The sequence below is a fragment of the Dermacentor variabilis genome, chromosome 9 (genome assembly GCF_050947875.1).
Source record: "Dermacentor variabilis isolate Ectoservices chromosome 9, ASM5094787v1, whole genome shotgun sequence".
NCBI lineage: Eukaryota > Metazoa > Arthropoda > Arachnida > Ixodida > Ixodidae > Dermacentor > Dermacentor variabilis.
The window spans coordinates 143,921,080-143,948,152 of NC_134576.1; the positions used below are offsets into that span (position 1 = coordinate 143,921,080).

Below are 27,073 nucleotides of genomic sequence, written 5' to 3' on the forward strand. Positions count from 1 at the left end.
ACATCCACAATGTGTACATGCGTAAACATGTCCCTCTGCGTCGAAAAGATGCGTGAAGGTAGCCGGGTTTCACTGGAGACTGGTAGCGGACATGATGAAGCAGTCGTTCGCGAAGTATCGCCGATATCGCTAATAATTGTCGTCAATCAAAGCACACAGCATAGAAAGCTTAGCTTACACCGATGCTCACAGTGGTGGGATCCGTATAATTTTATATTAATTTTTTTCCCCGAGAGCAATGCCTAAATGTATCCAGTATTGCCTTTTCGTGGCCGTTGCCGAGTTGTTTAATTCTATTCCGCAAACTGAACTTTACGCTTTCAGGGTTTTTATTGAAGACTCTAGTCTTGCGATGTCCCTGAATGGTGCAGCTTTACATGCTGCCTATTCTTTACAAATATCAAGCTTGTCTGTCATCTATGATCACTATTAATAATTACGGAGATTTCGTGCAAAGGGACGAGAAATGCACTGGGTGTTGTTTAGCTAAACTTTTAAGCGACATTTTTTTGTCCCAACGTGACAAATACACGGAAGAGAACGTTGACCTGGTCAAAGTGATCAAGATGCTTAGGCACGTCAATGACTCTCTTGAATTTTTACAATGACGCTGTCTATGGCTAGAATCCAGGATTTTATGGCGTACGCGCGGAAAAACTCTGCCCTGGAAAGGTGGCCCTAGAAGAAAGAGCCAACAACAAAAGCAAACGCATTTCGCCGCTCGCGTCGGAGCTCAGCTTAACGGCCACCTGCGTTTAAAACGGCGCTCCGTCGCAGCTGTCTCTCTGTGAATGTATGACGTAGTGCGCCACATAGTGTGCGCCTGGTATGGCGACCAAGGAGAATTTTGGTACCATCTCGCTCCACCGTCGCTATGGGAAGGCCACGCGTGATCTGTACGCCTGAAGAGCAGCGTACCTACGAGGAGCGACAGCGAGATCAGCGGCGGGAGAGAGACCGTCGACGTCGTGCCAACCCGGCGGCCCCAGACGAGGAGCTTAGCGGCCGGGAACGCGTACCATTGCTATTAATTGCAAAGGATTGAACTTGTCCAGGTGGTCAAATCGAAACGCGCCAAGCGTCTCAAGGCACTGGCATGCCCGCGATAAATTCGCAAGGGCGTTTCATTCGCTTGTCGATGCATGCATCCGCGGCTTAATGGTTTCAATATGAGGCGTCTTCGCTAGAGTCCCTGTGTTCGAATCCTGAAGTCTGGCAATTTTAATGATGTTTATTTAATTATTTATGACGTAATACACTGTTGAAAATGACGAGTTTACAAAGTCACGAAGCCGGTTTGAAGCCAAAAAGACGAAGTTTAGGCAAATCCATGTACTTCCCATAATTCCCATGCTGGGACAACCGCGCCCATTGCAGCTCCCGTAGACACTAGCGCCAGAGTTCCCTCTAGTAATTTTTGCAGGAAACTCTATGTTGCTAGGCGTTGCTAGGCGTTGCACAACGCCGGCGTGCCAGCGTTGCTGAAGCACATAAGTTTTGCACTGTAAAGCGCAACTTTTTTTAAAGTTTAGTAAACAAAAAATAGAAGAAAGCGTCCACGCTTCTCTATATTAGCTCTTCAATTTAAAGATTGTGCGATGATACATTTTTTATTGAATAATGGTGTTCGCGTAAAGCTTTTAAGAGATAATCTCTAACCCAGGCATGCGGCAACCGCTCCTTACGTGAGGACGGGTGAAGGGAGCTTTCACAGTACGCTTGCTTCCTCCATCGGTCCTTCGCTGTGAGGAGGCCTCACGTAAGGCTAGGAAGCGCTCGAAGGAAAGGAACCTTTCACTGTTTGGGCCTCAGCCTTCGCAGGCGCCGTGCACTTCGGAGGCCACGTGCAGGCTTCGCGACGGCGGCGCTAGATGGCCCCAAGTATTCTTAGGGAAGAGCGAAAGAGGAATCCCGTTGCAGTACACGCCTCATGCATATCTCATTTTGTGGGCAGAGAGAGACACAGCAAATGATAAAGGAAAGGTTGGGAGGTTAACCAGGACTGAGCCCGGTTGGCTACCCTACACAGGGGAAAGGGGACGGAAAGATTAAAAGAAGAAGAGAAAGTCTACTCGGTATATCGTTCGGTCTCTCAGTCAGGATCACAGACGCTCACTCAATCCAGTAGCTTTCAAATATCGCAGCAGAGCTTTGGTGGCCTTTTGTAGCTGCAATATACGAGGCCATGGTCCCAAGATCTTCTTCAAGGTGAACGGTGTTCTATCTAGCTCATTGAGAGCTCTGCAGTGGTTATGTCTTTCGTTTTGAAAAGATGGGCAGTAGCACACTAGATGTTCTATAGTTTCCTCGACACCGCAGACATTATAGTTGGCGCTATCAGTCATTCCAACCAAAAACGTATATGCATTGGTGAATGCGACGCCCAGGCGTAAGCGGCACAGCATTGTTTCCTCATTTCGCAGAAGCCCTGGTAACATCCGCAGTTGCATAGAGGGGTCGAGGGAATGCAATCGTTCTTGGGTGAATTCCTGTGTGCCACTTCTCTAAAGTCATACGGTGTGCTACCTTGCTTAGGTGTTGGGATGCGTCGGTCCGCGATAAAGGACGGCAGAAATTTCTTGTGTGGTTATAGTGATTCAATGCTAAACGCATTTCTGTCGATAGCAATCGTAAGATGGATCCCATCGAATTTTGTTCGTGTCATTTACATTGACAGACATACTTTGTCAAGCGCAACTTCGCTCAGCAGAGAGAACCACGTATGTTCTTTTATTTCCTGAGTTCTTTACTATATTATGCATTTAGAAAACAACTTCTGCCAACCCAGTGATGTTTTCATGCTTCTACGATGACGCGATCCCTTCCTGCGCCAGATGTAAGCAAGAAAGAACGAGATTTCGAACGGTAGTTCCGTGAACAGGACCGCTCTTCGCTTTCTCGGGCCCCAAAAACGGAATAGGTGTGGGCAACCAGGCCATATTCATTCAATCATGCGTGAAGATTGAGGAAACATAAAATCACAGGTGGAACTTCATCGTCCATGCGTCAATTCTAGCTTGTTTTCGACTGCGATGACTGAAGTAACATGCAAGCAGTGGGATAAACTCCCAATAAACAGGTGGAACTTCATCCTCCATGCGTCAATTCTAGCTTGTTTTCGACTGCGATGACTGAAGTAACATGCAAGCAGTGGGATAAACTCCCAATAACCGTGCACAGAATGGTGAATAATACATAATACACTCAATTGCCGCTTCATGTATTGCTTCTGCTGGAGCCTCAGCTCGAAATAAAGTTGCCTTCGTGCAGAAGCGGTACGTGAAAATTGGCGACACGGAATCCAATTTTCCCGAGCGCCATCTCTCCCTCGAAAAACACTTTTGCGAAATAAACAAACGATTCTTTTTTTTTTTTTCAAGACAAACAGAAATCAGAGTACATGGGCTATAGCATGCCGTCATTGATTGCCTACCACAATTTGGCTGCTATGAAAACAACACTCTGAAATCATATAAAGGCGCGCGGTGGCTTTATATTGGTAACCCTATGTACACGACGTTTACATCTATCCGACGAAAGCAGGCCGAGCCAAGCTGTTGGCCTGCATTCAGCGTGTCGGACTCATGCAAACGCCAGCTGTCGCATCGGGCTTGCATCAACCCCCCCAGCACCCAACATCATTGAATAGTCTAAGTCGGTTCATTAAGGTTTCTAAGGTGGACGTCAGTGCAAACAGCGTTTTCGGTTAGCTGTTGGCGCACCGCAAAGAAGTGCCAGACACGCTGATTGCGCTTTCTTGCCTTTCCTTCGGGAACTCCCACAATCAATAGTCATGTGGTCGTTCTTCATTTAGCATTTTAAATGCATTTGTCAACACAAAGCTTGAGCGTTTCCTCTACGCATTTCATGCATCAGAAGTTATTGATATAGCACTTCACGCGAATGTCATTTAAAAGGACACAAAGAGGAAAATGCAGCTAGTTTTGATATGGCGCAGCATAGCCTTGGTCGCTTTTGCGCCATTAAACCCGAATTAACTAACTAACTAGTTTTGATAGATTGCACTGAAGCCGCTAATATGACGGTGTTATCGTGTTCCGAGGGTTCCTGAGCCAGGAAATGCGCAAAGGCGACAGGTGCGTGGCGACACCAACTAGCGCACACCATCTTCCCGTGACATCATATGTGTTCGCAGCGGGTGCTCGGCGCTAGTTGGTTGGTTATAAATAAATTGCGTACACTTTGTTCTCAAGTATTCAAGACACTCAGGCCGGCAACTTCGGAGAACTCCTGATATGTATTTTTACATCGACAAAAAGATTCAAAAACTGAGTATGTTCTGTTCATTACTATTTATTTGTTTTTGCTATTATTCACCGATCCTTCTTGAAAGACCAACTAGATGTAGTTTCCACAGAAGTAACTTCCAAGGTTTCCTGCTTTTGCGAACCAGTCTAAATTAAATTAGTGTTTCACTTTCATTTAACGAAGTCGTACAACACGCACTCATTCGCCGCGTAACCTGCTGTAAGCGCATTAATGCTAAGAACAGGGGCGTAGCCAGGGGGAGGGGGGGGGCTTATGGGCTACAGCCCCCTCCCCGAAATTTTTTTGTGCTGTCCATGCACCGCCCACCCAAGCAATCCCCGGTGCCGGAAATCATTCTGAATTTTCTCTATAATGTCTTTTTCACGCCCGAAAAGACGTTTCAGCGCGAACCTTGCGAACTCGGGCTGGATTTTCCGGCAGCGCCCATGCACCGGGAGTCACGTAACGCCAAGCAGCCCCATCCGAGCACAGTTTCAAGGGCGTTTTGATGGCGAACGGGCTCGCCACGGCATCTTGCGGAGGCCGTGGAATCTACGCAGCACATGGATGTCAATTCCGAAATTTATGGGCATAAAGTTCTCATAAAATTTTGATGTGAAAGGTGCATTGCACATTTCCAAAGTCGTGCTTTAGATTTTCAATTGTGGAACTATGTCGGTTTGGTGTTATTATGAATACTGCACGCCAAAGGTGCATTGACTTTTCTAAAGTCTTACATCGGACCATACAACGAGACAAGCCAAATCAACACACTATCAGACAAGTTGACAAAGCCAGTAGCGAGGTCCGATCAGATGAAGCGTTCTGGTGGTTCATTTGTGCCGTCATGACACATAAAAAAATATGAACACTTTTTTTTCACCTACGTAAAAGCATCCATGTCAAGACACTAAAGTCAGCCAAGGTAACTACGTTCTCATTTATTTTTTCTGCTTCGACTCTTATTGGCGAGGACACATTGAGCCTCTTCAATTTTTTTGTCCTCGCTACCCTACCCGCGGGCTGCCAGAGGCAGCCAGAGCCCATGCGTTTTTCTCGTGTTGCTCCGACCACCGCGCGGCGCACTTCGGTGTGCGTCCGCTTTTCTCTGGCCGAGTGGATTTTCGCCTGGCAAAGTTTTGGGCGCTTTCTGGCTAGCAGACGAGAAACAGAAACTATCGTCGCTCGCCGCCATCACTGTGGGGACTCGACGAATTGCACCGCGTTTGCTTGAGCGCAACCTCTCCGGAAAGTCTTGTCTCGCCAGAGTAGGATACCGAGCAGTATGCGTATGGCGCTCTTGCATTGCTCAGGAGGCGCTGCGAAAATGGTGCTAAAAAGCGGCCCCTGTCCTGCACTGAGTAGTACCAAGCTCGGTCGTCTGCTTCGGAAAGCACGTCTACAACATGGCGCCGCCGCTTTCGGTTTTGTTGTACCACGGTTTGCAGAGAACTTCGGGCGCAGAAGATTTTTTCAGGAGTGGCCCGCTGCGTAAAGGCAATAAATTATGCAACGCCGAATACGTGTATGCCATTCAAGAAATAAGCGGCGAAGTTTTAGCGTGGTGTCAATCGCAAGTGAAGCGAGTCGCGTACGAAGTTGAACTTCAGGTAAGGTTTGCACGCTGCTAGATTCAGGCGCACAAACGCGAGGAAATACTTGCTATAAATGAATTCACAGCAGCGATAAGCAGACATCATGTGTACGGAACTGCTCGAGCGGTCTTTCGACATGCCGCGAAACGACGGGCCTCCTGCAATCTTTGTTGACTGCATGCCGCTAGACAAGTAGTTATGCCTGCACTGTAGTAGCGGCCATCTGTCCCTTTAGCAACTGAGAATTAAGTGGTGTTATGCATATGAGCTTCCAGTAACGTACGTGCGAATCGCGCTGCAGCGCGAGCTCGAGCGCTGCTCGCTTGATGTAGCTTTTAATGACAGCGCTCGAACATCGATGTGCTGCAATCAATACTGCCTTGCTGCGCTGCCTCAACGTGCTCGCTTGAGATCAAGGATGAGCGCATTTAACTATCTTAACCTGTGCTGCTCGTAGTGGACTAGTGAATTGTCATCGAATGAGCCCGACCATTTGTGCTCATTTGCACACACCTGGTCACTTCACCACTTCGCACCGGTCGAATTGTTAATTGTCGCTGTAGCCGGGTCTCGAATCGTGAATCACCAGCCATGCCTGCTGCTATGTCGGTCTGCCGTCGGGAGTGTGGGTGCAAAAGACCGAATTTTAGAATGCAGATAGTCAAGCAAGCTTCAAGACAGGTGCAGCAGTCAGCATGGTGCAAGGTTTCGGTTACCCAGCGCGACAAACTGCAGCTATCCAGCGCGCCTGACGCTTCGCTTCGTGAGGCCTTGAAGGAAAACGGTAGAATCTGGTGTTGGGATCCAGGCCTTCTTGTTTATGGCAGCCCACAACGCAGAAGTAACGACGGTGACGGTTTTTCGAGGCTGAGCTAGGTCTCTCCGCATCGGCGTCGCCGATTCCTACTGCTTCCAGCATTACGTCTCACGGAGAGTCCGTTTTCGTTAAACTAAAGCCTGCGGCGAGCTCGCAACGTGGTCGGCGGGGTCTGTGAGAAGTAACGAGCTTTTTCGCACTTGCAACAGGGCAAAAAAAGCGCGAATCGACGCAGAACTCGGGCTAAAAACGTGCTTCGCCACAGCCAGGGCTCAATACTACCCAAGCCGGTACTACCCAGATAACGTTTCGCGCGTCGCCCCAGGCGCCGCTACTATACCTCAAACTCCAGCGAAAGACGCCCATGGTTCTCGGTGGACCAAGCATCTCACGTTTTCTTCCATATTCTTTCGGTAGGTAGATTAGTTGCCCAAAGTAGGCATTCGATTGTGGCCAACATACTTTGCGATTTTTCATTCCGGTTCTCCGGCCCCACAAAGGAAAAGAATAGACGTTGCTGTGCCGCAGCGAATTGTCGTATGGTGAAAGTTCAATTTTGTGACTTCTTTTGCGGACAGTAATGGGCCACGGGAGGCTTCAGTTGCCGGATAGTCTAATTATATAGTATTGCGATAGCAATTATATGGACACTCCAGGCGCATTCCGGCCGTTGCCGTTGCGCTCATGTTTCGTATAAAGTCCAAGGGTGATAACACCCTGACCGCACACCGCATGCTGTATGTTCGAGTGAAAGCGTAGAGAGGGGGATGGGGGGCTGGAATGGGTGAGACGACGATGGTGGCTCAGTCTTGTGTGTGCAAAAGAGAAAAGCGGGGAGCAAGCGCGCCGCCTCCCGTCGCGCGCGATACATCGGAGGGAGTAGATGGAATGGGGATGGTATCTACGATTCTGTGAATCTCTTATTGCGCAACATGTTTATTTGCCTTGTTTGACGCATTGTATACAATGACTTTCTTTAGATACGTAGATTTATTGGAGACTTATATGTATACTTAAATATCTTGTTGCGGGGTTTCGTGCATACGTGCAGTGACCTGTGTATCCAGTGACACTTTTTTGCCTTTTATCAAGCTGTATCTTCGCATTTGTATATTTCATTGTATCTTCGCATTTCTAATGTACGAGGCGAGTAAAATGAAAGTGAGCCAACCCACCCCGCGCCATAATTTTTAGGTCCATTATCTGCGAGGCTTGCACGTGACACAGAGGCAAAGTGACACGGAGGTGTGAGTATCAAGGTTGTTTAATGCTCTCATACACTGGGTTGAACATGGTTGCGCGACACAGTGGACGCTCTAGAAGTTGAGCAGCGTGGTGCCCTGAGGTTTGTGACGGCTGAAGGTTTTTTCCCAAAAAGAAATTAGTCGCCATATGGCCGCCTTGTACGTTGAAAATTTTATTTTATTGGCCACTGTGAAGCGTTCGAGCCAGCTATTAAAAGAATGACGTGAAAGTTGCAAAGATGATCCAAGGCCGGGCCAAAGCCATCGTGCAATCACCCCTAACAAAATTGCAAAGGTTGATGAGCTGATGAGACAAGAACGGAGGATAAGCATCGATGAAGTGGCAGAGCGTGTGAACATCAGTCACGGTTCGGTTCACGCCATAATTCAAGAACATCTCGGTTATGCGCTCTTGTATGCGCAATGGTTGCCCAAGATTTTGAACTATTACCAGAAGACTAAGAAGTTCAGCGCTGCCTTGACTCATCTGATCCGGTATCACATTAAGGGTGACGACTTCTTCTCTCCGATTGTGATCGGGGTCGAACCATGGCGCCACTTCTACGAGCCTGAAACACCACAGCAAAGCTTACAGTGGAAACATTCGAATTCACCACCCCTAAGAAAGAAAAGGCCGTCATTTTCGCCGGAAAGGTGTTGATCACTTTATTTTTTTTCGGTCTTCAGGGGCCATTACTGATAGAATTTGCTAAATCTTGAGAGACTATCAATTTGTTTTGTTATTGTAAAACGCCAGATCGGCTGCGTGTCGCAATCAAGAACAAACTACGTGGAGAATTTACGAATTGGGTCATCTTGTTCCACGACAATGCCGTCCCCATGTCGCTGATGTGTTTAATACAGAACTGGAAATGTTCAAGTGGAAGACGCTGCAACATCCGCCATACAGCCCAGACCTGTCGCCTTGCGACTTCTACGTTTTGGAGCATTTGAAAAAAAACAGGTCAAGCGAACCAGATTCGTGTCGGACGATGGCGTGAAAGAGGCAGTTTCAGACTTTCTGAAGCAGCAACCCAAGGAATTTAATGAGACGGCAGTCACGCGACTCGTTAGACAACGGGACAAATGTCTAAATGCTCATGGAGACTACTTCTAAATAAGGCACCCAGTTTGTCGTATATCCGCATTGGCTGACTTTCATTTGACTCGCCCTCGTTTATTTTGCAGAACTCCTGCTCTTTACACGTGCTCTCTGTTGGTTGCGGATATAATTTCGGTGCAATTACTCACGATACACGACCGGTGACAGCTGCTCCTCCGTAATACATTGGAGCAAATGACAGCGTTATTGAGATATTTCACTGGCCGTTGCTTATGTACAAGAATCTAAACAAGGTTCTTGAATGACAAAGTTTCATCACAATATTTGACCTCAGCTTGTTAATTTCATGGCCTTTACATTTTTCATATCGGCGGCATGCACTGCCTTGCTGGTTTCGAACTGATATAGTTCTAAAGTTCCTGTGATATTTTATTTACTTATTAAATAGAGAAAAAACATGGAAGCATTCATATCGTTTATTTTGGGCACAATTTTTGGCACATATAAGTATATTCTTTTATGAAAAAAATACATATTTTACTTGTTTTGACAGTGCGTAGCGTTCAAGAATTCGTTTGCAGCATCTTCAGCAATGACAATGCAGTTATTATTCATGCATTTGATCGCCAGACAAATTGTTTGAGAGGAAGCTTTAGCTCGCGCCCAACTCCTACGCGGCCTATTCAAATACATGTAAAACGCAGAAACGCTTTTCTGTGATAACCCCCGGATCGCTTTTAATGAAATTTGTTGCATTTGAGAGAGGAAGTTAAATTCTAGTGTCTGTTGGAAGCGAAATTTTGATTTAGGGCCTGAACATTGTTTAAATATTTTGAAAACCTCGAAAGTTGAAAAAGAATATAGAAGCACGACGTCTACAATCTAATAGCTCTGCACCAAACACACATGTCGCTGTTCAGTAAACGGCATCTATTATAACAGTCAAAGCGGACAAATTTGGTGTGTCAATTCGTATCTTACGTGAATTGGTTACGTTGTGTACAAGGATTCTGCGAAAGCCGTATTTCCATAATACTAAATTTCTTGAGATTCACGTGTAACATAGAAATTCTGTCCGCTGTAGATGTACTATTAGGTGAAATTCACAGAATTGTGATATCATTGTTCATTGCTAAGTTGTATAGTTTTAAACTCGACAGTTTAGATTTCTGAAAATTTGCGGTTATGGTGAATTTTTTATGAAGAATTGACAACCTAAATGGAAAATTCGAAACCAACAGTGACTAGAATTTAAGTTTTTTCTTTTAAATGCAACAAATCTCGTCAAATTTGGTGCATTGGTTGAGGAGAAAACCGAATTCTCGTTCTACATGTATTTAGATACGAGCACCTGAGCTAAAGCTTCCTCTTAAGGAGGAGACCGAGTTGCAGTGTGAGCCCCCCCCCCCCCCCATCTCCCGAACGAAATATATGGCTACGCCATTGGATAAGAAGGTGCGTCTCTTAGCAGATAGGGGTTAAGCTTATTTTACAAACAACTCCTTGCCCGAGCCGCCGTCGCTGTTGACAGGTCCTCTGTTGCATTAGAGTTAAACATTTACCCGGATGCTTTGAAAGAGTACGAGGAGTCGCCAGAGGTGTCCTGGTGAAACGGTTCAGCTCACCCACGATTGCACAACTTTGTGCAAGGGAAATTTTGAATCATACCGCTGGCGTCCGATCCTCTTAAATGCCAAGTATTTGACACGTCCACCAACGCCAGCGACATTTGGCAGCCATACAGGAGCTCTGAGGACGAGTTCCAAGCGCGGTTTCTGCAATGACTTATGGCTTTCACTTTACTTTAAGGGCTTGCCTTCTATGGTTGTGTGACATGCATCAAGTTCCCGATATGCGGTAATGTTTCATCGCGCGCCAATTTGAACGAGGGCTGAAGCCGGGAGTCGAGCACTCGATCGAGTGCTCATCAGCAGAATGCCTTTGCTACAGACCCACCGCGTCGTCTGCAACTCAGCGTTAGTTTCGTGGTTTCCTGGCTGGTTTTCTTTCGCAGGCTTCTCGCCTGACAGTGAAATGACGTCAGTGTTAAGCTGATTTCTTTCGTTCATCGTGTGACGATGGGTTTACCTGCTATCCCTCCCAGCAAAATGCAAAAAGAAAAAAAACACGCACGCTAACCCGTGCTCATTCTTACATAAACCACCATCTGCTTCACCGAAAGATCACAGCCGCCTCATCAATATGCACATACAAACTTCTCACAGCTCATAGTCGGATCTATACATAAGGTGTGACGGCAAGCGTAGCTACTGGGACGAAGTGTCCAGGCTGAGAATTAAAAAAAAACTTAAGCACAGTGTTAATTGTTGTAGTACCGTTCCCCTTCATGTGCACGTTTTACTTTGGTAGCCCACCGAGTGCATTAAGGCGAGTGCGAAAAGCCGCACGGAAGCGACATCATACAGACCTCCTTTAGACGCACGGTAAAAGTGGGCCCTAGCGCAAGTAAAGGCACACGAAGAGAAAGTACGGCTCTCGCAAGGCTGCAGATAGCGCAGTGAAAGAACGGATCAAAAGACGGTTGTGGAGGCTCTCACCTTAACGAGGGCTGCAAGCCCGAGGCCGCTGACTTTTCTTCGAAGCTTCTTGTAGGTATCGAAATGCGGTTCGTTTGCCGTATTTCCAGCTCCTCAACACGAACCTTTGCGGCCCATCATTAGTGCCTAAGCTCTGCTGGAAGCCTCATACGCAAGTCATCCTAACGAGGCTGCAGGCGAGCGGCGTAGAGGCAAATGAGGAAAGGAATATTGACTACAAGAAAAAAAAATGCGAAGGGCCACTTCATGAGGAATTGCTTTAGTGCTACCCAGAACAGCACCTGGCAACAGGGACGACGTTATTCCGACAACGACGTCGGCACCGCGACGATAACAACGACGACACGACGTCGACAAATGATGGCCGACGACAAGGTGACGATTATGACGACGATGACGGCACCGCAACGATGACAACGGTGACAGTACTTGAGTTAAAGTCGCTCGCATAAACCAGGTGTTCTGAGAAAGCACGAAAGTGCCTTCACTGCCTTCTGAGCCGATGATCGGTGGGGACGGGGCCCTAGTACTATCTGTTCATTCAGAGGACGATCATCGAATTTCCTCAATGTGTTGGACAAAGATTGCATCTGTGCTTGAAATTGAGGACAATGGCACAATAAGTGGTCAATGTTCTCCTCGCATCCGCAAATATCACATGCAGGACTATCAGCCATTCCAATTAGTGCTAAGTAGGCTTTCGTGAAGGCAACTCCAAGCCACAACCGGCACAGAAGAGACGCCTCGCGTCGGTGCAGACCGGCCGGAGGTCTGAGTTGCAGTGACGGGTTTAGTCTGGGCAGTCTCGTGCGCCTTGTATGTGCTGTATTCCACTCTGCTTAGGAGACCATACGTGCTAGAATGCGAAGTTGTCTCGCGGAGTCGGTACTTGAGAGAGAAAAAAAAAAAAGACAACGGTGACGATGGCTTTGAAGGCTCAGACGTCGCTGACTCGTGCTGAATTACTGGGAGGTTTATAGCAACGTCTGCCATACAACGAAGTCAGCCCTTTGATGTTACCGACAGCACAGAAGCTTTGCAATCTGGCATTTACTCCAGCTCAGACAAATAAGTTGTATGCCAATTCTCGAGAATATTATTTGGCAAGAAAAAAAAGCAATATACAGCCCAATTCTCAAGGAAATAAATATACACTTTATTTTCAAACGACTCCAAATCGTCCCTATTGGATCTACTTGGGTCTCCGGTTGTGGTCCATTCGAATGTTCCCGTTAACGTGCTTTGTGTGGACAATGTGTAAGTGAAAAAACAGCTGATGGCCACTGCACTGCCACCAGAAACACTTCAGTTGACCGGAAGGCAGCGACTATTTCAGTGAGAATTCCCCTGAATCTATGAGGCATCTTATCTTCATTTGATATTCACTTTATTTTCTTCTTGCCACGACGTTATTGTCGTTACGAGATAATAACGATAGCCTTTTGGCATCCCTTATTTGATAGACAGCCGCATCGAGAGCCGAAGGCAGCCATTACAGCTACAGTAGTGAAAAAGAATAATAAAGAAATGAAAGAAAATCAAGCAACGAACACTCGGTCATCACGACTGGCAGAAAAAAATATTTAGCAGCGTTTTAGGCTGCTAAATATTACAAATATTATTGTATGCGCTACATTCAGCTCCCAACATTTCTGTAAAGCGGCCAACCTAAGCTAGGCGAAAGTTCATAAACTTCCTTAAATAATCCTGTGTATCCAGTTTTCGGGAACAGAAAAAGTTTAAGAGTAATTATTCTGGTATCATGGCTACGTGGTGATCGCTGGTAGCGCGAGGGCAAGGTAACTGTTGTCGGTAAACCTCAAATGAGGTCACGGCTATGTAGACCTTTCCATCGGGAAAAGTCCATACTGTATAGATCAGAGGTCTTCTCTGAACGCGCGAGCAGAAAGGCACGCGCTCCAGCTTCTGTGGTGATGTTCTGGGCATTTCATGCGTAATTACAGCAGCCCAGACGGAATTCTGACGATGCCCAGGGGGCTCGCGTTCGAAACATAAATAGCCGAGACAGCATTCTCGCTCTGTTCACGTGACAGTGCCAGTGAGGTGGCCGTTCAATATAGAGGCACCGTCGTGCGCATTAAGGGGCAAGTTGATACTGTCGTGTATCCATCCATGGCAAGTCATGTTAAACTTTGCAAATTCGCTTGAAACGTTTAGTCTTCAGATAGAAATCATATACGCGATAACGGGGATTCCCTTGACAGTCGTTAATGGTTATGCAATTTAAAACTCGATTTGGCACGCTTACTTGATCTTGACTGCGGACCAGGCACGTACCCAAGGGGGGGCCCGGGGGGGCCCGGGCCCCCCTCGAAATACAGCGGCGTACCTCCCCCCCTCCCCCGTCTCCGCTCATGCCACTAATTATCACACACATTCCTAAAGCGCCGCCAAATCAATCTTGAGGCTTGGCAGGTATTCGGTGGTCAAGATTTTGCTGCCTTTTTCAATCCTTTAGGAGGGCGGTAGTTATCGGCATCTCCTGGGGTGTGAAGGGCAGTTTTCTCACCGATACGGTGCCCGCGCGATTAATTCTCGATGCGTTGAATTGTCCCCATCTATTCAACGATCATGAGCATCGCTCTTGCTTCATAAGTTCAACTTTTTTTGTTTAGACTGATCCAGGGATGAAGAAAGCGATTTGGTTCGTAGTCAGCTGGTCTGTATGCTTCTAGAACGTGTTGCGGCCGGAGAAAACGCCAACTGCGTTTAATTTTTTATTTTGCTTCATCATTTACTTGAGTAACGGCTCGCCGCGATGGTTGCAGATCCCCTGGAACCATATACCCCCATCTGTACATCTTATATGCTGTAATTAACATATGATGTGATAATAATAAACTGATTTGATTTGATATGGGTTAGATAAGGTGGGAAATAATATAATGCGAAACAGCATCTATCATAAAACTCTGCAATAATGGTTAAACCCATAACCAATATGACTGTCACCCGTTACGTCTGGTTTTTCTTTAATTGTACAGCACTTTTCCTGCAACATTGGCAACTGGAAACAAGACTCGCAAGATGAGAAATTAAGCAATGTACTGAGGGAGAGAGCCAGGGCAACAGCCAAACTGGAAGGAAAAGCGAAAATTAACAAGTTTAACCGTTGTTTGTGAAAATATTTATGGATCAAGAATTGAAAAATTATAGGTCCATTAGCTCACTCCCAGTATTATATAAAATATTCACCAAGATAATTTGCATTAGAATAAGGGCAACACTTGACTTCAGCTAACCAAGCGAACAGGCTGGCTTCACGAAGGGATACTCTACAATGGATCACATCCAGGTCATTAAGCAGGTAATCGAGAAAGCAGCAGAGTACAATCAGCCTCTCTATATGGCTTTCATAGATTACGAAAAGGCATTTGATTCTGTAGAGATACCAGCTGTCATTGAGGCATTAAGTAATCAAGGAGTACAGACCGGTTACGTAACCATCTTGGAAAATATCTACAGAGATTCCACGGCCACCTTAATTCTACAAAAGAAAAATAGGAAGATACCAATAAAGAAAGGGGTCAGACAAAGAGACACCATCTCTCCAATGCTATTCGCTGCGTGCTTGGAAGAAGTATTCAAGCTATTAAACTGAGAAGGCTTAGGAGTAAGGATCGACGGCGAATACCTCAGCAACCTTCGGTTTGCCGATGACATTGTCCCGTTCAACAACACTGGAGACGAGTTGCAACAAATTATTGAGGACCTTAACAAAGGGTGTGTAAGAGTCGGGTTGAAGATTAATATGCACAAGACAAAGATAACAATGAATAGCCCGTGTTAAGAACGGCCTAGCTGAGGTGCAAGTTTTGCCAGCCAGTTGCGACGGCGGCGGCAACTTTTGTTGGAACGCCACCGTTAAGCTCTAGCCTCGTCGCCGTTTTGACTCAATGCGATCAGCGGACCAAGTATTGTTACTGAGCCGCCACAGCCGCCCTGGTCTGCCGCGAGCGGGGGAGTGCTCGCGGGAACCGAGTTAAAGGCTCCTTCCCACGCGCCGTCCAAGACGCAAGACAATGGGCACCCGGCCGCGCTGCATGGGTCAGCTCGGGGAATGAAAGGCACCTTTCCTGACACAAGCCCCGAGTTCTACGAAGTCCGTCTGACGTCGGCTCCGGACCGCGAACGTCGCGCAAGGAAGTGTGTGTGTGGGGGTGTGTGTGTGTGTAAACCGTCCCTCAGAGAGGCGGCTTGTTTACGATAACTGGTTGGCCGTTTCCGTCACCTGGGTATCAAGGGAGGACCACATGTTTATAAACCGCTGTTGTGCGGCTGCTCAGTACACTCTCTCAAGCAGTCATGTTAGACTGATGTACTCTACCAAGCTGTCATGTTAGACTGTTGTACTCTCTCAGGCAGTCATGTTAGACTGATGTACTTTTTCAAGCAACCATGTTAGACTGATGACCCGCATGTAGATACTGTAAATAAACCCATATTCCTCGTTCTCGATGTGAAGCAGTCCTTCCCTTCATCAACGTCCTCGGCGTGAATAAGTTAGAAGATAGCTGGCCCATGCCGTCGTCCAATTCATCCCGGACTCCAATACGAGCGATGGGATTGAGCCCCCAATCCTGAAAACTTGCTGACAGCGGTGAGATAGACTTTGCGACGTGGTGCTGTGTCTGCGGTGAGTGCTTGGTTCTTGCTTCGACTCTCTAGGCTTCATTTTGTGGTTGTTCTGTTTAGAACAGTAGGGAAGCTAGATTGTTGAGTGTTAGCTAGGTTGTGTTTTCCTAGCTAGATTTAGCGAGCAGGACCAAGGCAGTAAAGCAGCAATCATGGAGTTACGAGCACTGCTGAGAGACGAATTGTTGATTGTTGGTGAGGAACTGGGTCTAGATGTACGCAAGGAAATACTAAAATCGGAATTATTGGAGCTAATTTCCAAACAAGCCAGTGAGGAAGAAATTGAAATGGGATTGTAACTTCTAAAAAAAACATAGAAACGGGAAAGAGAAGAACGGGAAAGAGAAAAACGAGCGAGAGAGGAACGCTATAAAGATCGCAAGTTAAGAAAAATGCAACTGGAACTTGAAAGCAAACGTTTGGAGTTGTCTCAAGGAAGGGAAGGGGCTCTGGGACGATCAAGTGAGGCAGAATCATACCTCATGGACAGGCTATTGAAGCCATTTGACGTCTGGACCGACATAGGCTTGTTCCTAAGCAATTTTGAAAGGACTTGCGAGAAGATGAACTTCGGCCCGAGTACATGCCCACAGCAAGGCTAGTCTCCTCAAGAAGTACCGCCTTTCAGCCGAAGCTTTTCGGCAAAGGTTTAGGAGCACAGGCAAGAAACATAGCCAGGGGTATCCGGAGTTTGCGTACGGCTTAAATGCCAACCTAGTCGAGTGGCTGAAAAGCGCGGAAGCGTACGACAGCAGGGACATGATCATTGAATGCATGTGTCTAGAGCAGTTTTACAAAAGCATCCCCCAAGCTGTGAAACTGTGGGTGCTAGACAGAGGGAATGTAAACACTATGGAAAGGGCGGCTGAATTAGCCGAAGAGTACGCAACGCGTAGAAAGTTGAACGCCGATGAGGGAAACTGAGACGGTCGAAATGGACCGCGGAAACCATTTCGGTTCAAAAAGGGTTCGCAGGCTATACGACCGGAGCCTGTAGACGTGGAGGAAAAGCCCGGATAGAGAGTCACTGGCAGCCGAGCAAAAGAATGATGAGAGCTTAGCCAAATTACATCACACAGCTAAAGAAGGCATTGCTAGGCGCAACGTGACGATACATGAGAGAGGAGGATTGTTGTATCGGCACTACAGAGATCAAAATGGTAGGATTTTAGATAAGTTAGTCGTACCTACTAAGTACAGGGAGGACCTTTTGAGTCTCTGTCATGGAAATCGGTGGTCCGGCCACCTAGGCACAAACAAATCAAAAGAAAGATCGATTATGGAATACAACTGACCTGGCTGTTTCAAAGGCGTAGAAAACTTTGTAAGATCATGCGACGCCTGCCAGCGCTCGAGTAAACCACGAGAGACATGGGAACCTCCACTAAAGACAGTGCCCTTAATAACCGAGCCTTTCAGACGACTTGTAATAGACACGGTAGGGCCTCTACAGAAAACAAAATCAGGTTACAGGTACTTGTTTACCATGCTGTTTCCGGCTGCAAAGTTTCCAGAAGCAATCTCTCTGAAAGATCTCAGCCCACCAAAGTAGTAGACGCGCTTTTGACAGTATTTGCACGGGTTGGGTTTCCAGCCGAAATTCAGGCGGATCAAGGATCAGTATTCACCAGCTCACTGACTTCCACATTCTTGCAAAAGTGCGGGGTAATGTTAATACACAGTTTCGTCTATCACCCTCAGTCAAACAGTGTAGAGAGGTGGCATTCAGTGCTTAAGCGAGTTTCGCGTGCGCTCTGTTACGAGCACAAGGATGTCTGGGAGAACTGTCGGCTGGCAACTTTGCTTGCTTTGCGAACGGTTCCACATGAAGCGACAGTGTTCTCGCCATCATAACTAGTGTATGGGAGGACACTCCGTTCTCCAATATGGATGTTAAGAGAGATGTGGGAGGAAAGAGCAGAGAGTCCTACATTGGTTGAATACGCGCTAAATTTGCTGGAACGGCTAAGTGCAACCCAAGAACTAGTGGGAAAGAACATGGGAGTAGCTCAAAAGAACGCCGAATTCTAATACGACAAGAATGCGAGGCTTCGTACGTTTAACGCCGGAGACCAGGTAATGATCCTCAAACCTTCAGGAAAGAACAAGCTTGAAGTTCACTGGCACGGGCCTGTTAAAGCGTTGCACAAACTTTCAGATATTAACTATGCTCTGAAAATGCCCGGTCGCAGGAATGAGGTGGGGATATATCACTGCAATTTGATGAAGCCGTATGTAGAGCGGAGCGGAGTCGTTAACTATACCATCAAAGAGCAGGATGGCACTAGTACCAAGTTTGAGGAGCATAGGGCGACCTCCAACTCTGAAATCGGCCTAGAAGAAGTAGTAAAACATTCGGTAAGCTCGCACGCTCTAAGACCCGACCAGCTAGATGAGCTAAAAGAGGTGTTAGGGGAATATCTCGACAGATTCAGCGATCGGCAGGGAAGAACCGAACTAATAACGCATGAAATAGAGCTGACATCAATCGAACCCGTAAGATCAAAACCTTACATGCAGGGTGTCCCCAAGACAAAGAGAAATTCTGGAGGCAGAGTTACACCCCATGCTAGAGTTGGGATTTATTGAGCCCGCTTAGAGGGACCACATGTCACCGCTAATACTGGTAGAAACCCCTAACAAAGACCCTCGTCGTTGTGTTGACTACAGGAAGTTAAATGCCATCACTAGGGATCAGCTGTACCCGATACCCAATATTGAGGAACGAAGTGAAAGAGTTAGCGCTGCTAAATACATTTCAACAATAGATCTCGTGCGGGGGTAATGGCCAGTTCCCCTGTCAGAAAGTGCCAGCCGATATGCCGCATTCATCTCACCTGTAGGCCCTTTTCGCCCTCTCGCACTCAGTTTTGGGCTGAAGAACGCGCCGTTTCGCTTCTCTAAGTTAATGAATATTGTCCTAAAAGACTTGCAGGAGTTCGCCTTGCCATATCTTGATGATGTAGCAATTTTTTCGGACAGCTGGGAACAACACGTATCGCACCTCAAACAGGTGTTCTCACGGTTGAGGGAAGCCGGCATAACGATGAAAGCGGAAAAGTGTAGATTTGGTTGTTCGCAGGTTACTTATCTGGGCTATGCTGTCGGCCAGGACACGAGACGGACGGCCATGCTGAAAATAGCTACGATTGGAGAATTTTCTCTGCCGCGCACGAAAACAGACATTCGTTCATTTTTGGGACTTATGGGGTACTATCAACGGTACATTCCGAATTACTCGCAAATGGCAAGTACTTTAACGGACGCCCTCCGAAAGGGAGCACCGAGTAGCGTACACTGGGATAAAGACAAAGAGAACGCTTCTTAAAGTTGGAAAACGCTATTGGTATCTCGTCCTGTGCTTCGCGCGCCAGACTACATAAAGGAATTCATAGTTCAATGCGACGCAAGCAACAGAGGTACGGGCTTGGTGTTTAGTCAGGTCGGCGACGATAACGAGGAGCATCCTATCCTCTATACCAGCCGTAAACTAAATGTAAGAGAGGAAGCCCACAGCGCTTCAGAGAAGGAATGCGCTTGTTTAGTTTGGGCGGCCCAGAAGTTGTCGTGTTGCATGTACGGAGCGACGTTCATCTTCGAGACCGACCACTGTCCTCTGACGTGGCTCAATCAAATGTCACACAAGAATGGCCGCATGCTCCGATGGAGGCGCACTCTCCAAGAGTACAACTTGTCCGTTAAATATAAGAAGGGAAAGTTGCATAGCAATGCGGATGGGTTGAGCAGGCTAATTTGAATTCTGCGTTTAAGGGTGCCGCCTAAATTTTAGGATTATTATTGTTAATTTTGTTAAGCCAAGAAGATCCCTCTCATTTAGCGGGATTCCATCCGAGATTGCTGAATTTGTCAGCACGAAAGTGCTTCAAAAATTGGCATAGCGAAATGCAGCATTTTTGTTTTTGCACTTATATTTTCTTTGAAGCCTAGCGGGTCTGAAGTGGGAGCCAAGGTACGTCATCTCGGCGCAGAGCCGTGTTGTGGGCTTCGTTTTGAAGTTGCCTGTCCTTGGATGTTTTGGGGCGGTGGCATCATTAAACAAGTGGTTGTGGCGGTCCAAGGCATCACCCCCTGGCGACCAGTCGTTCTCTTCCTGCCCAGCGGTTATAAGCGCTGGACAATCGAAATTTTTCCGGCCATGGATGCGCTGTTAAGAACGGCCTAGCTGATGTGCAAGTTTTGCCAGCCAGTTGCGACGGCGGCGGACCTTTTGTTGGAACGCCACCGTTACGCTCTAGCCTCGTCGCCGTTGTGACTGAATGCGATCAGCGGACCAACTATTGTTACTGAGCCGCGACCGCCGCCCTGGTCTGCCGCGAGCGGGGGAGTGCTCGCGGGAACCGAGTTAGAGGCTCTTCCCACGCGCCGTCCAAGACGAAAGACAATGGGCACCCGGTCGCGCTGCAGGGGTCAGCTCGGGGAAGAAAAGGCACCTTTCCTGACACAAGTCCAGAGTTCTACAAAGTCCGTCTGACGTCGGCTCCGGACCGCGAACGTCACGCAAGGAAGTGTGTGTGTGGGTGTGTGTGTACGTAAACCGTCCCGCAGAGAGGCGGCTTGTTTACGATGGCTGGTCGGCCCTTTCCGTCACCTGGGTATCAAGGGAGGACCGTGTGTTTATAAACCGCTGTTGTGCGGCTGCTCAGTACACTATCTCAAGCAGTCATGTTAGACTGATGTACTCTCTCAAGCTGTCATGTTATACTGATGTACTTTCTTGAGCAATCATGTTAGACTGATGACCTGCATGTAGATAGTGTAAATAAACCCATATTCCTCGTTCTCGATGAGAAGCAGTCCTTCCCTTCATCAACGTCCTCAGCGTGGATAAGTTGGACGACGGCATGGTCCAGCTACCTTCTAATTCATGCCGGACTCCAATCTTGACAACGGGTTACGAGCGATGGGATTGAGCCCCCAATCCTGACACCCGGCAAGAGAAGAATTCAGGATGGCCAGTCAACCTCTATAGTCTGTGATGGAGTACGCTTACCTAGGTCAATTAATCACAGGCAACCGTGACCATGAGAAGGAAATACATAGAATAAAATTGGGTTGGATCGCACAAGGCAGACATTGTCAGCTCCTGACTGGAAGCTTACCATTATCTTGGAAAAGGAAGATGTGCAATCAGTGCATTTTACCGGTGCTAACATATGGGGCAGAGATTTCGACACTGACAAAGAAGCTCGAGAACAAGTTAAAGACCGCGCAAAGAGCGATGAAACGAAGAATGCTAGGCATAACGTTGAGACGAAAATAGCGGTCTGGATCGGTAAGTAAACGGGTATAGCCGATATTCTAATTCACATTGAGAGAAAAAATGGAGCTGGGCAGCTGATGTAATGCGCAGGCCAGATAAACGTTGGACCATTAGGGTGACAGAATGGGTACCAAGAGAAGGGAAGCGCAGAAGAAGACGGCAGTAGACTAGGTGTGGCGATGAAATTAGGATATTCGCGGGCGCTTGTTGGAATCGGTTGCCGCAGGACAGGGGTAATTGGAGATCGCAGGGAGAGGCCTTTGTCATGCAGTGATCACAAAAATATGATGATAATGATGATGACGATGATGATGATGATGATGATGATGATGATGATGATGATGATGATGATGATGATGATGATGATGATGTTTTAGTTAGAAGGGAACCAGAGAAGACGCCACCGGAAGGGCAGAATAATACCGTGTGTTTTGAATGACGCTTCTGCAGTTATCAGTCGAGTCGTCTGATGTAGCCACTTCTCTGTTGTGCTAATGTTGTTGTTTTCACGGTGGCCGCACTACGTCTAGAACCGCAGAGTCCTGCGCTCTACGCGGTTGTACGGGCCTCAGGGCGTCGCAACTGTGACGCAGCTTCCCATATAGCAGCACGAGTCGGTTTTGGCACTGAACTTGGTAGAGCAGTAAACGAGGGATCCAAAAGAACTCTGATCTTTCCGCAATATTTCTCTATGGTTCCTTCAGAGCTAATGAAAATAAAACGCTACTAGAAATCTTTATTTTACACTTTCGCTTCTGTATTTGTTCTTGGCAGTGTTCTTCCTGCGCATCTTCCATTCCTGAGGCCATTTGATGTAGTTCGTTGTTTGCCAAGTAAATGAGAGGTGTATCTCACAGGCTTACCTGTGAGATACACCTTATTTGATTTATCTTTTGCGGTTGATGCGTTTTAATGGCGAATGGTGGACATTATTTACAGTTGTAGTAGTAAAGGTACCCCCCTCCCTCATTTCCGTAGAAAAGTTACTTTGGGTGCCCCTCCCCCCCCCCCCCTCGAAAAAAATCCTAGGTACGTCCCTGCTGCTGACAAACATATTCTAAAGAGATGAATTATTTGCAGTTATCTGCAATAATTCATTGCAGTTCTCGCAGCGGTTACAAGTTTCAGACCCAGCGACGTCCTTTTCTATCTTCCTTAGCTTTTTAATTTCGTTTTCAGTCCAGCTGTTCAAACTCGTCTTAGCTATGAACTAACTTACTTAGTTAAATACTATTCAGCAAAGGATTCGTTGGAAACCGGTGCACTTACTTGTATGCATGCTTATCACAAGGCCACGCGTCAATGTCCATCAAGTTCATTGTCACGGCGCCGCGATGATTACATTGTGTGGCCTCATTGTGCTGCTACTAGCATAGTAGAAACACTCGCGTACACTATTTCAAGTATCTGCTTACATCAGTGCTATTTCATATATCGATTGACCTCTCACAATCATGACAAATGTGTACTCGCGGATAAAAAACAAGGTAAGCTACTTTTTTATCGTAACATCCGCTAAAACATTACAGATGGCAAGAAACTTGCAGCTTGCTTCCAAGTATAAAAACTCAGAACAGTTCCAGAGCTTTACACAGTGGCCATCAAGGCAGAAACGGAGACCAAATCAAGCCTGCATATTCATCGTAAGTTGACCTCAGGTTCTAGCAAATCGTTGTTCTATTTAAATTTCAGCACTGTATGCTTTTCAGACACACAAACTGTCGCTGAAGAGACTGAAGGCAGAAAGATACTTCGTTTTCCCAGGAAATTTTTTACAACACTAAAACGCGCTACAATTTACTCTGCTAATGTCGTTCTGTAAAATACTGCTTCATTCGTAGCACAATATCAGTAATATTATTTGCCTAAATATTTTATCTTTTCAAAGAACTTGTCGCGTGTTATACGGACTCTTTAAGTCCGTCGAACGTAATATTTAAAGGACGGTACTTACTGAATAAAATATTACTATATGGAATACAGATGGATAATTTAAAAGAAAACGCACTTGTCGTCTAGCGACTAAAACAAAAAGGAAAAAATAGTTTGTGGTGGGGGTCGTTCAGTTGGAGAAATCAATCGCCAATCCACTGTAATGTACCAGATAAAGAGACTAGCAGAGAAAATCAAAAATTCTGCCGTCACAAGAACGGTCGCTGTACCGCGATACATGGCGTACGGCTTACGTAGCAATTGTCGTTAGTGTGTGTCAGCTGCGCGTCAGAAAACAACAAAAGCAACTTCCTTATCTTTAATAGAGTTCCAGGGTTAGCCCACATAGGCTTCCTGAGGTGCAACCAAAATCTTCATTCATGAGTGCATTTTTTTGCAGTGCCTCCTAGAGGTGGTATGGCCTCAGGAATTTCTATCAACTTGCGTGCTTTTCTTTGCCGCCTCATGAGAAGCCAACAAACACTGAAACCAAGGACAACATAGAATAAATTGTGCTTAATAAATGAGATAAAGAAACGATAAATTAATGGAAATTAAAGTGGATGAAATAACAACTTGCCGCACGTGGGAACCGAACCCACAACCTTCGCATTTCGCGTGCGACGCTCTACCAATTGAGCTACCCCGGCGGCGTTTCCCCATCCACTTTCTTGGGTATTTATGTGACCTAGTAGAACTAAGGTATGTGACCTAGTAGCCAAGGTATGTGAGTGGTGGCGCTGGTTAACACTCCCAGGGTTCTACTAGTACACATAAGTACCCAAGAAAGTGGATGGGGAAACAGCGCCGCGGTAGCTCAATTGGTACAGCATCGCACGCGGAATGCGAAGGTTGTGGGTTCGGTTCCCACCTGCGGCAAGTTGTTTTTTTCATCCACTTTAATTTCCATTAATTTGTCGTTTCTTTATCTCATTTATTAAGCACAAGTAATTTCCCCTATGTTGTCCTTGGTGTCAGTGTTTGTTGGCTTCTCATGTTATGACTAATAAAAAACGGGACCCTCGGTTAACCCCCTCTCTTCTCGTTCTTTGCCGCAGGCCATTTGCCATGAACTCCTACGTTATCTTGGCACTCGTTATTCTGGGGCACCTGTGTCGTAAGTACCAACACTGTGCAACTCGCACGCATCTGTGCTTTCTTCTTCGTTCAAATGCATACATTCAGTGTTCCCTCTAGATTTTCTCTTCCTGGAGACATAGAAAACCTGAGTTCAAATTTTTTCTTAATGTTTACAAGCATAATAATATTCGCAATTTCTCAGCCGGTTAGACACCGCTAGTGATTCCTCTCATGTTCTACAAAAGTTTTCGTGCCTGTGACTGCTTCTTTGTTTACAATATTTCTCTCTTTATTATTACTATTACATAAAAAGGAATAGTCGCACATACCATGTGATTAAATATTATTCCTTTATATTCATCTTAGCAAAGGCCTAGGGCGCTATAGCGCAAAACTATTCCAAAGTTTTCTATTCCAATTTTGCAATCAGCCTTTCGCGATTGGTCAAACATTTTTGGGCCACCCTCCTTTCACCTGTCTGTCAGGCGACGTCACGAAAACCGCGATAGCTCCCCATCTGATATAACGTGTACATACGGATTATGCATGATTCGACCGAACAAAAGAAAAATCGTTATTTCTGATTCGACGCCTCTTCGCCATTACCTTCGGCCATTGGTTAAAAGATTTCGGGCTCCGCCCACTTCACCTGCCTCTCACGCGACGTCACAAAACAGCAAGGACTCACCGCGTCAAAGTGACTTGTACGCGATAAAGATGCATTATTATGCCGAACAAAACTGAATTTTCTTCTGAATAGCCGCAGGCTGCCCCGTTCCGAAAGGAATAAAAGTTGGCTGCCGCCGATCGCTTAGGCACTGGCTACTCGCACCTGTCAAAGAGCATAGGTTTATTTGCGTGTAATAAAAGTTTCTACGTGGCCGTGTAACATTTTCGAGCACTTTCGGCCCGTTTACGACCTCGTTCTGCCACTCTCCTTTGCTGAGGATTCGTTTTAGCGTCATTCTTAAGCTTCCGTTGCATGCCGCCGCAACCGTCGACGAGCCACCGCAAGCTTAGTCAGGGAAAGCAGACCAATCGCATGCGCCGCCGCCACCCTCTTCATCCGGTTATCGATTTTCAGTGTAGTGGCTACGCCCTATCGAATCCCTCTCCACTTGAGCGTGCTCCTCGCCTCTTGTGAGCCAGTTAGATAAGACAAGCCGCTCAGTGTAGGCAATGTTATTCGTTTTTCAAGCAAACAAAAGTGGCCTCCTATGAACGAGGAGAGCGTTTGATTGGTCTGTTCAGAGAACCTGGCGGGTGACCGCCCGTTGCTTGCGTCGGCGGTTACGTAAATTTGACGTCAGGAGATTGGAATAAAACACATTGGAATAGTTTTACGTTAAAGGGGCCCTAGTATACAACAACATTACTAGAAAGGCGACAATGGCTGTCTAATTAAGTATGTTGCCGTTAATCGAAGGGATGAAAGATTTATTTACCTTCATGCATACGTAAGTACTTCTCTCCCTTTCATTCCCTAAGCTTACTTTTCATGCACCATTTCGGTTTATTTAATACACGCAGTGCACGACTCCACAGGGCGACTGTAGTGAATAAGCGAAAAGAATGCGTGCCCGCTATTTGACTTGCCCTCGATATCGCGCGAAGGACGCCGTAAGCACACTGGGTGGTTGCGACGCGAAGGGAATATTTTACTATCTCGGAACACTACGTCCAAGGCATTTCACCCGGCTCTCACGTACCGTAAGAATGCCGTCGTTTTACAGCAATATTGCCGTGGTGTTGTGCATTCCTTCCATTTGTGCACTGTCGTGACCGCTTCAAACACGTATCTATCACGATATACTTTCTGCCGAACTCTTTCCTCCTTCATTATTTTTTTCACAGTCCTCACTGAATGTATTCGAATGCAAGCTTGCGTGACATGCTTCACGTCTTTCACTCGCTCGACGTTACAGAAATTCACGCTGCCACGCTGAGCAAGCCGGCAAGGAACGTAGACGAGGCAACAAAAGAACTCACGGAAAGGATTTCCCGTTCCCTCATGGAGCACCGCGAGGACATCATCGGTGCCTTCGAGACACTCGAAAAGTCTGTGGACAGCTTCGGCGACGAAACCGACGAGCAGGCCATTCCGGCCGTACTTGTGGCTGTCGCGGGGGCCATCGCAAACGGCGCCATATCCGGCGCTGTCGGGGCTGCCGTCGCGAGCTTGGTTAACAAAGGCTGAATACAATAAATTGCATCTTCTCTATCAGAACGTATACCTGATTATTTCCCAGTGAAATGTACTGTAACTTATATGAAACGTTTTTCTAGACTCAACCACTCGTGATACGCAGTGAAAAATATTATTTACGGCTCCACCTAGTTATCATACATCGACAACGTATAGACACGTAAACATGTCCCTCTGCGTCGGAAAGATGCGTGAAAGAAACCGGGTTTCACTGGAGACTGGTAGCGTACATAGTGAAGCAGTCATTCGCGAAGTATCGCCGATATCGCAGCTCAATGTCGTCAATCAAAGTACACAGCATAGGAAGCTTAGCTTACATCGATTCCCACAGTGGTTGGGATCGGCATAAATTTTTTTTTTTCCGAGAGCAAT

At 46.6% G+C, this 27,073-nt stretch overlaps 1 protein-coding gene and 1 non-coding gene across 2 annotated transcripts; both read left to right on the forward strand.

Annotated features, from left to right (window-relative positions):
• Positions 1-828: 828 nt before the first annotated feature.
• LOC142558579 (uncharacterized) lies at positions 829-26,692 on the forward strand. The gene is made up of 3 exons (XM_075670712.1): positions 829-896; positions 24,474-24,532; positions 26,421-26,692. The coding sequence occupies exons 1-3, from the start codon at positions 829-831 to the stop codon at positions 26,690-26,692; spliced, it is 399 nt and encodes a 132-aa protein (XP_075526827.1).
• Positions 24,222-24,294, forward strand: TRNAP-CGG (transfer RNA proline (anticodon CGG)). The gene has a single exon. It is a non-coding gene; the product is annotated as a tRNA-Pro (tRNA).
• Positions 26,693-27,073: the final 381 nt, after the last annotated feature.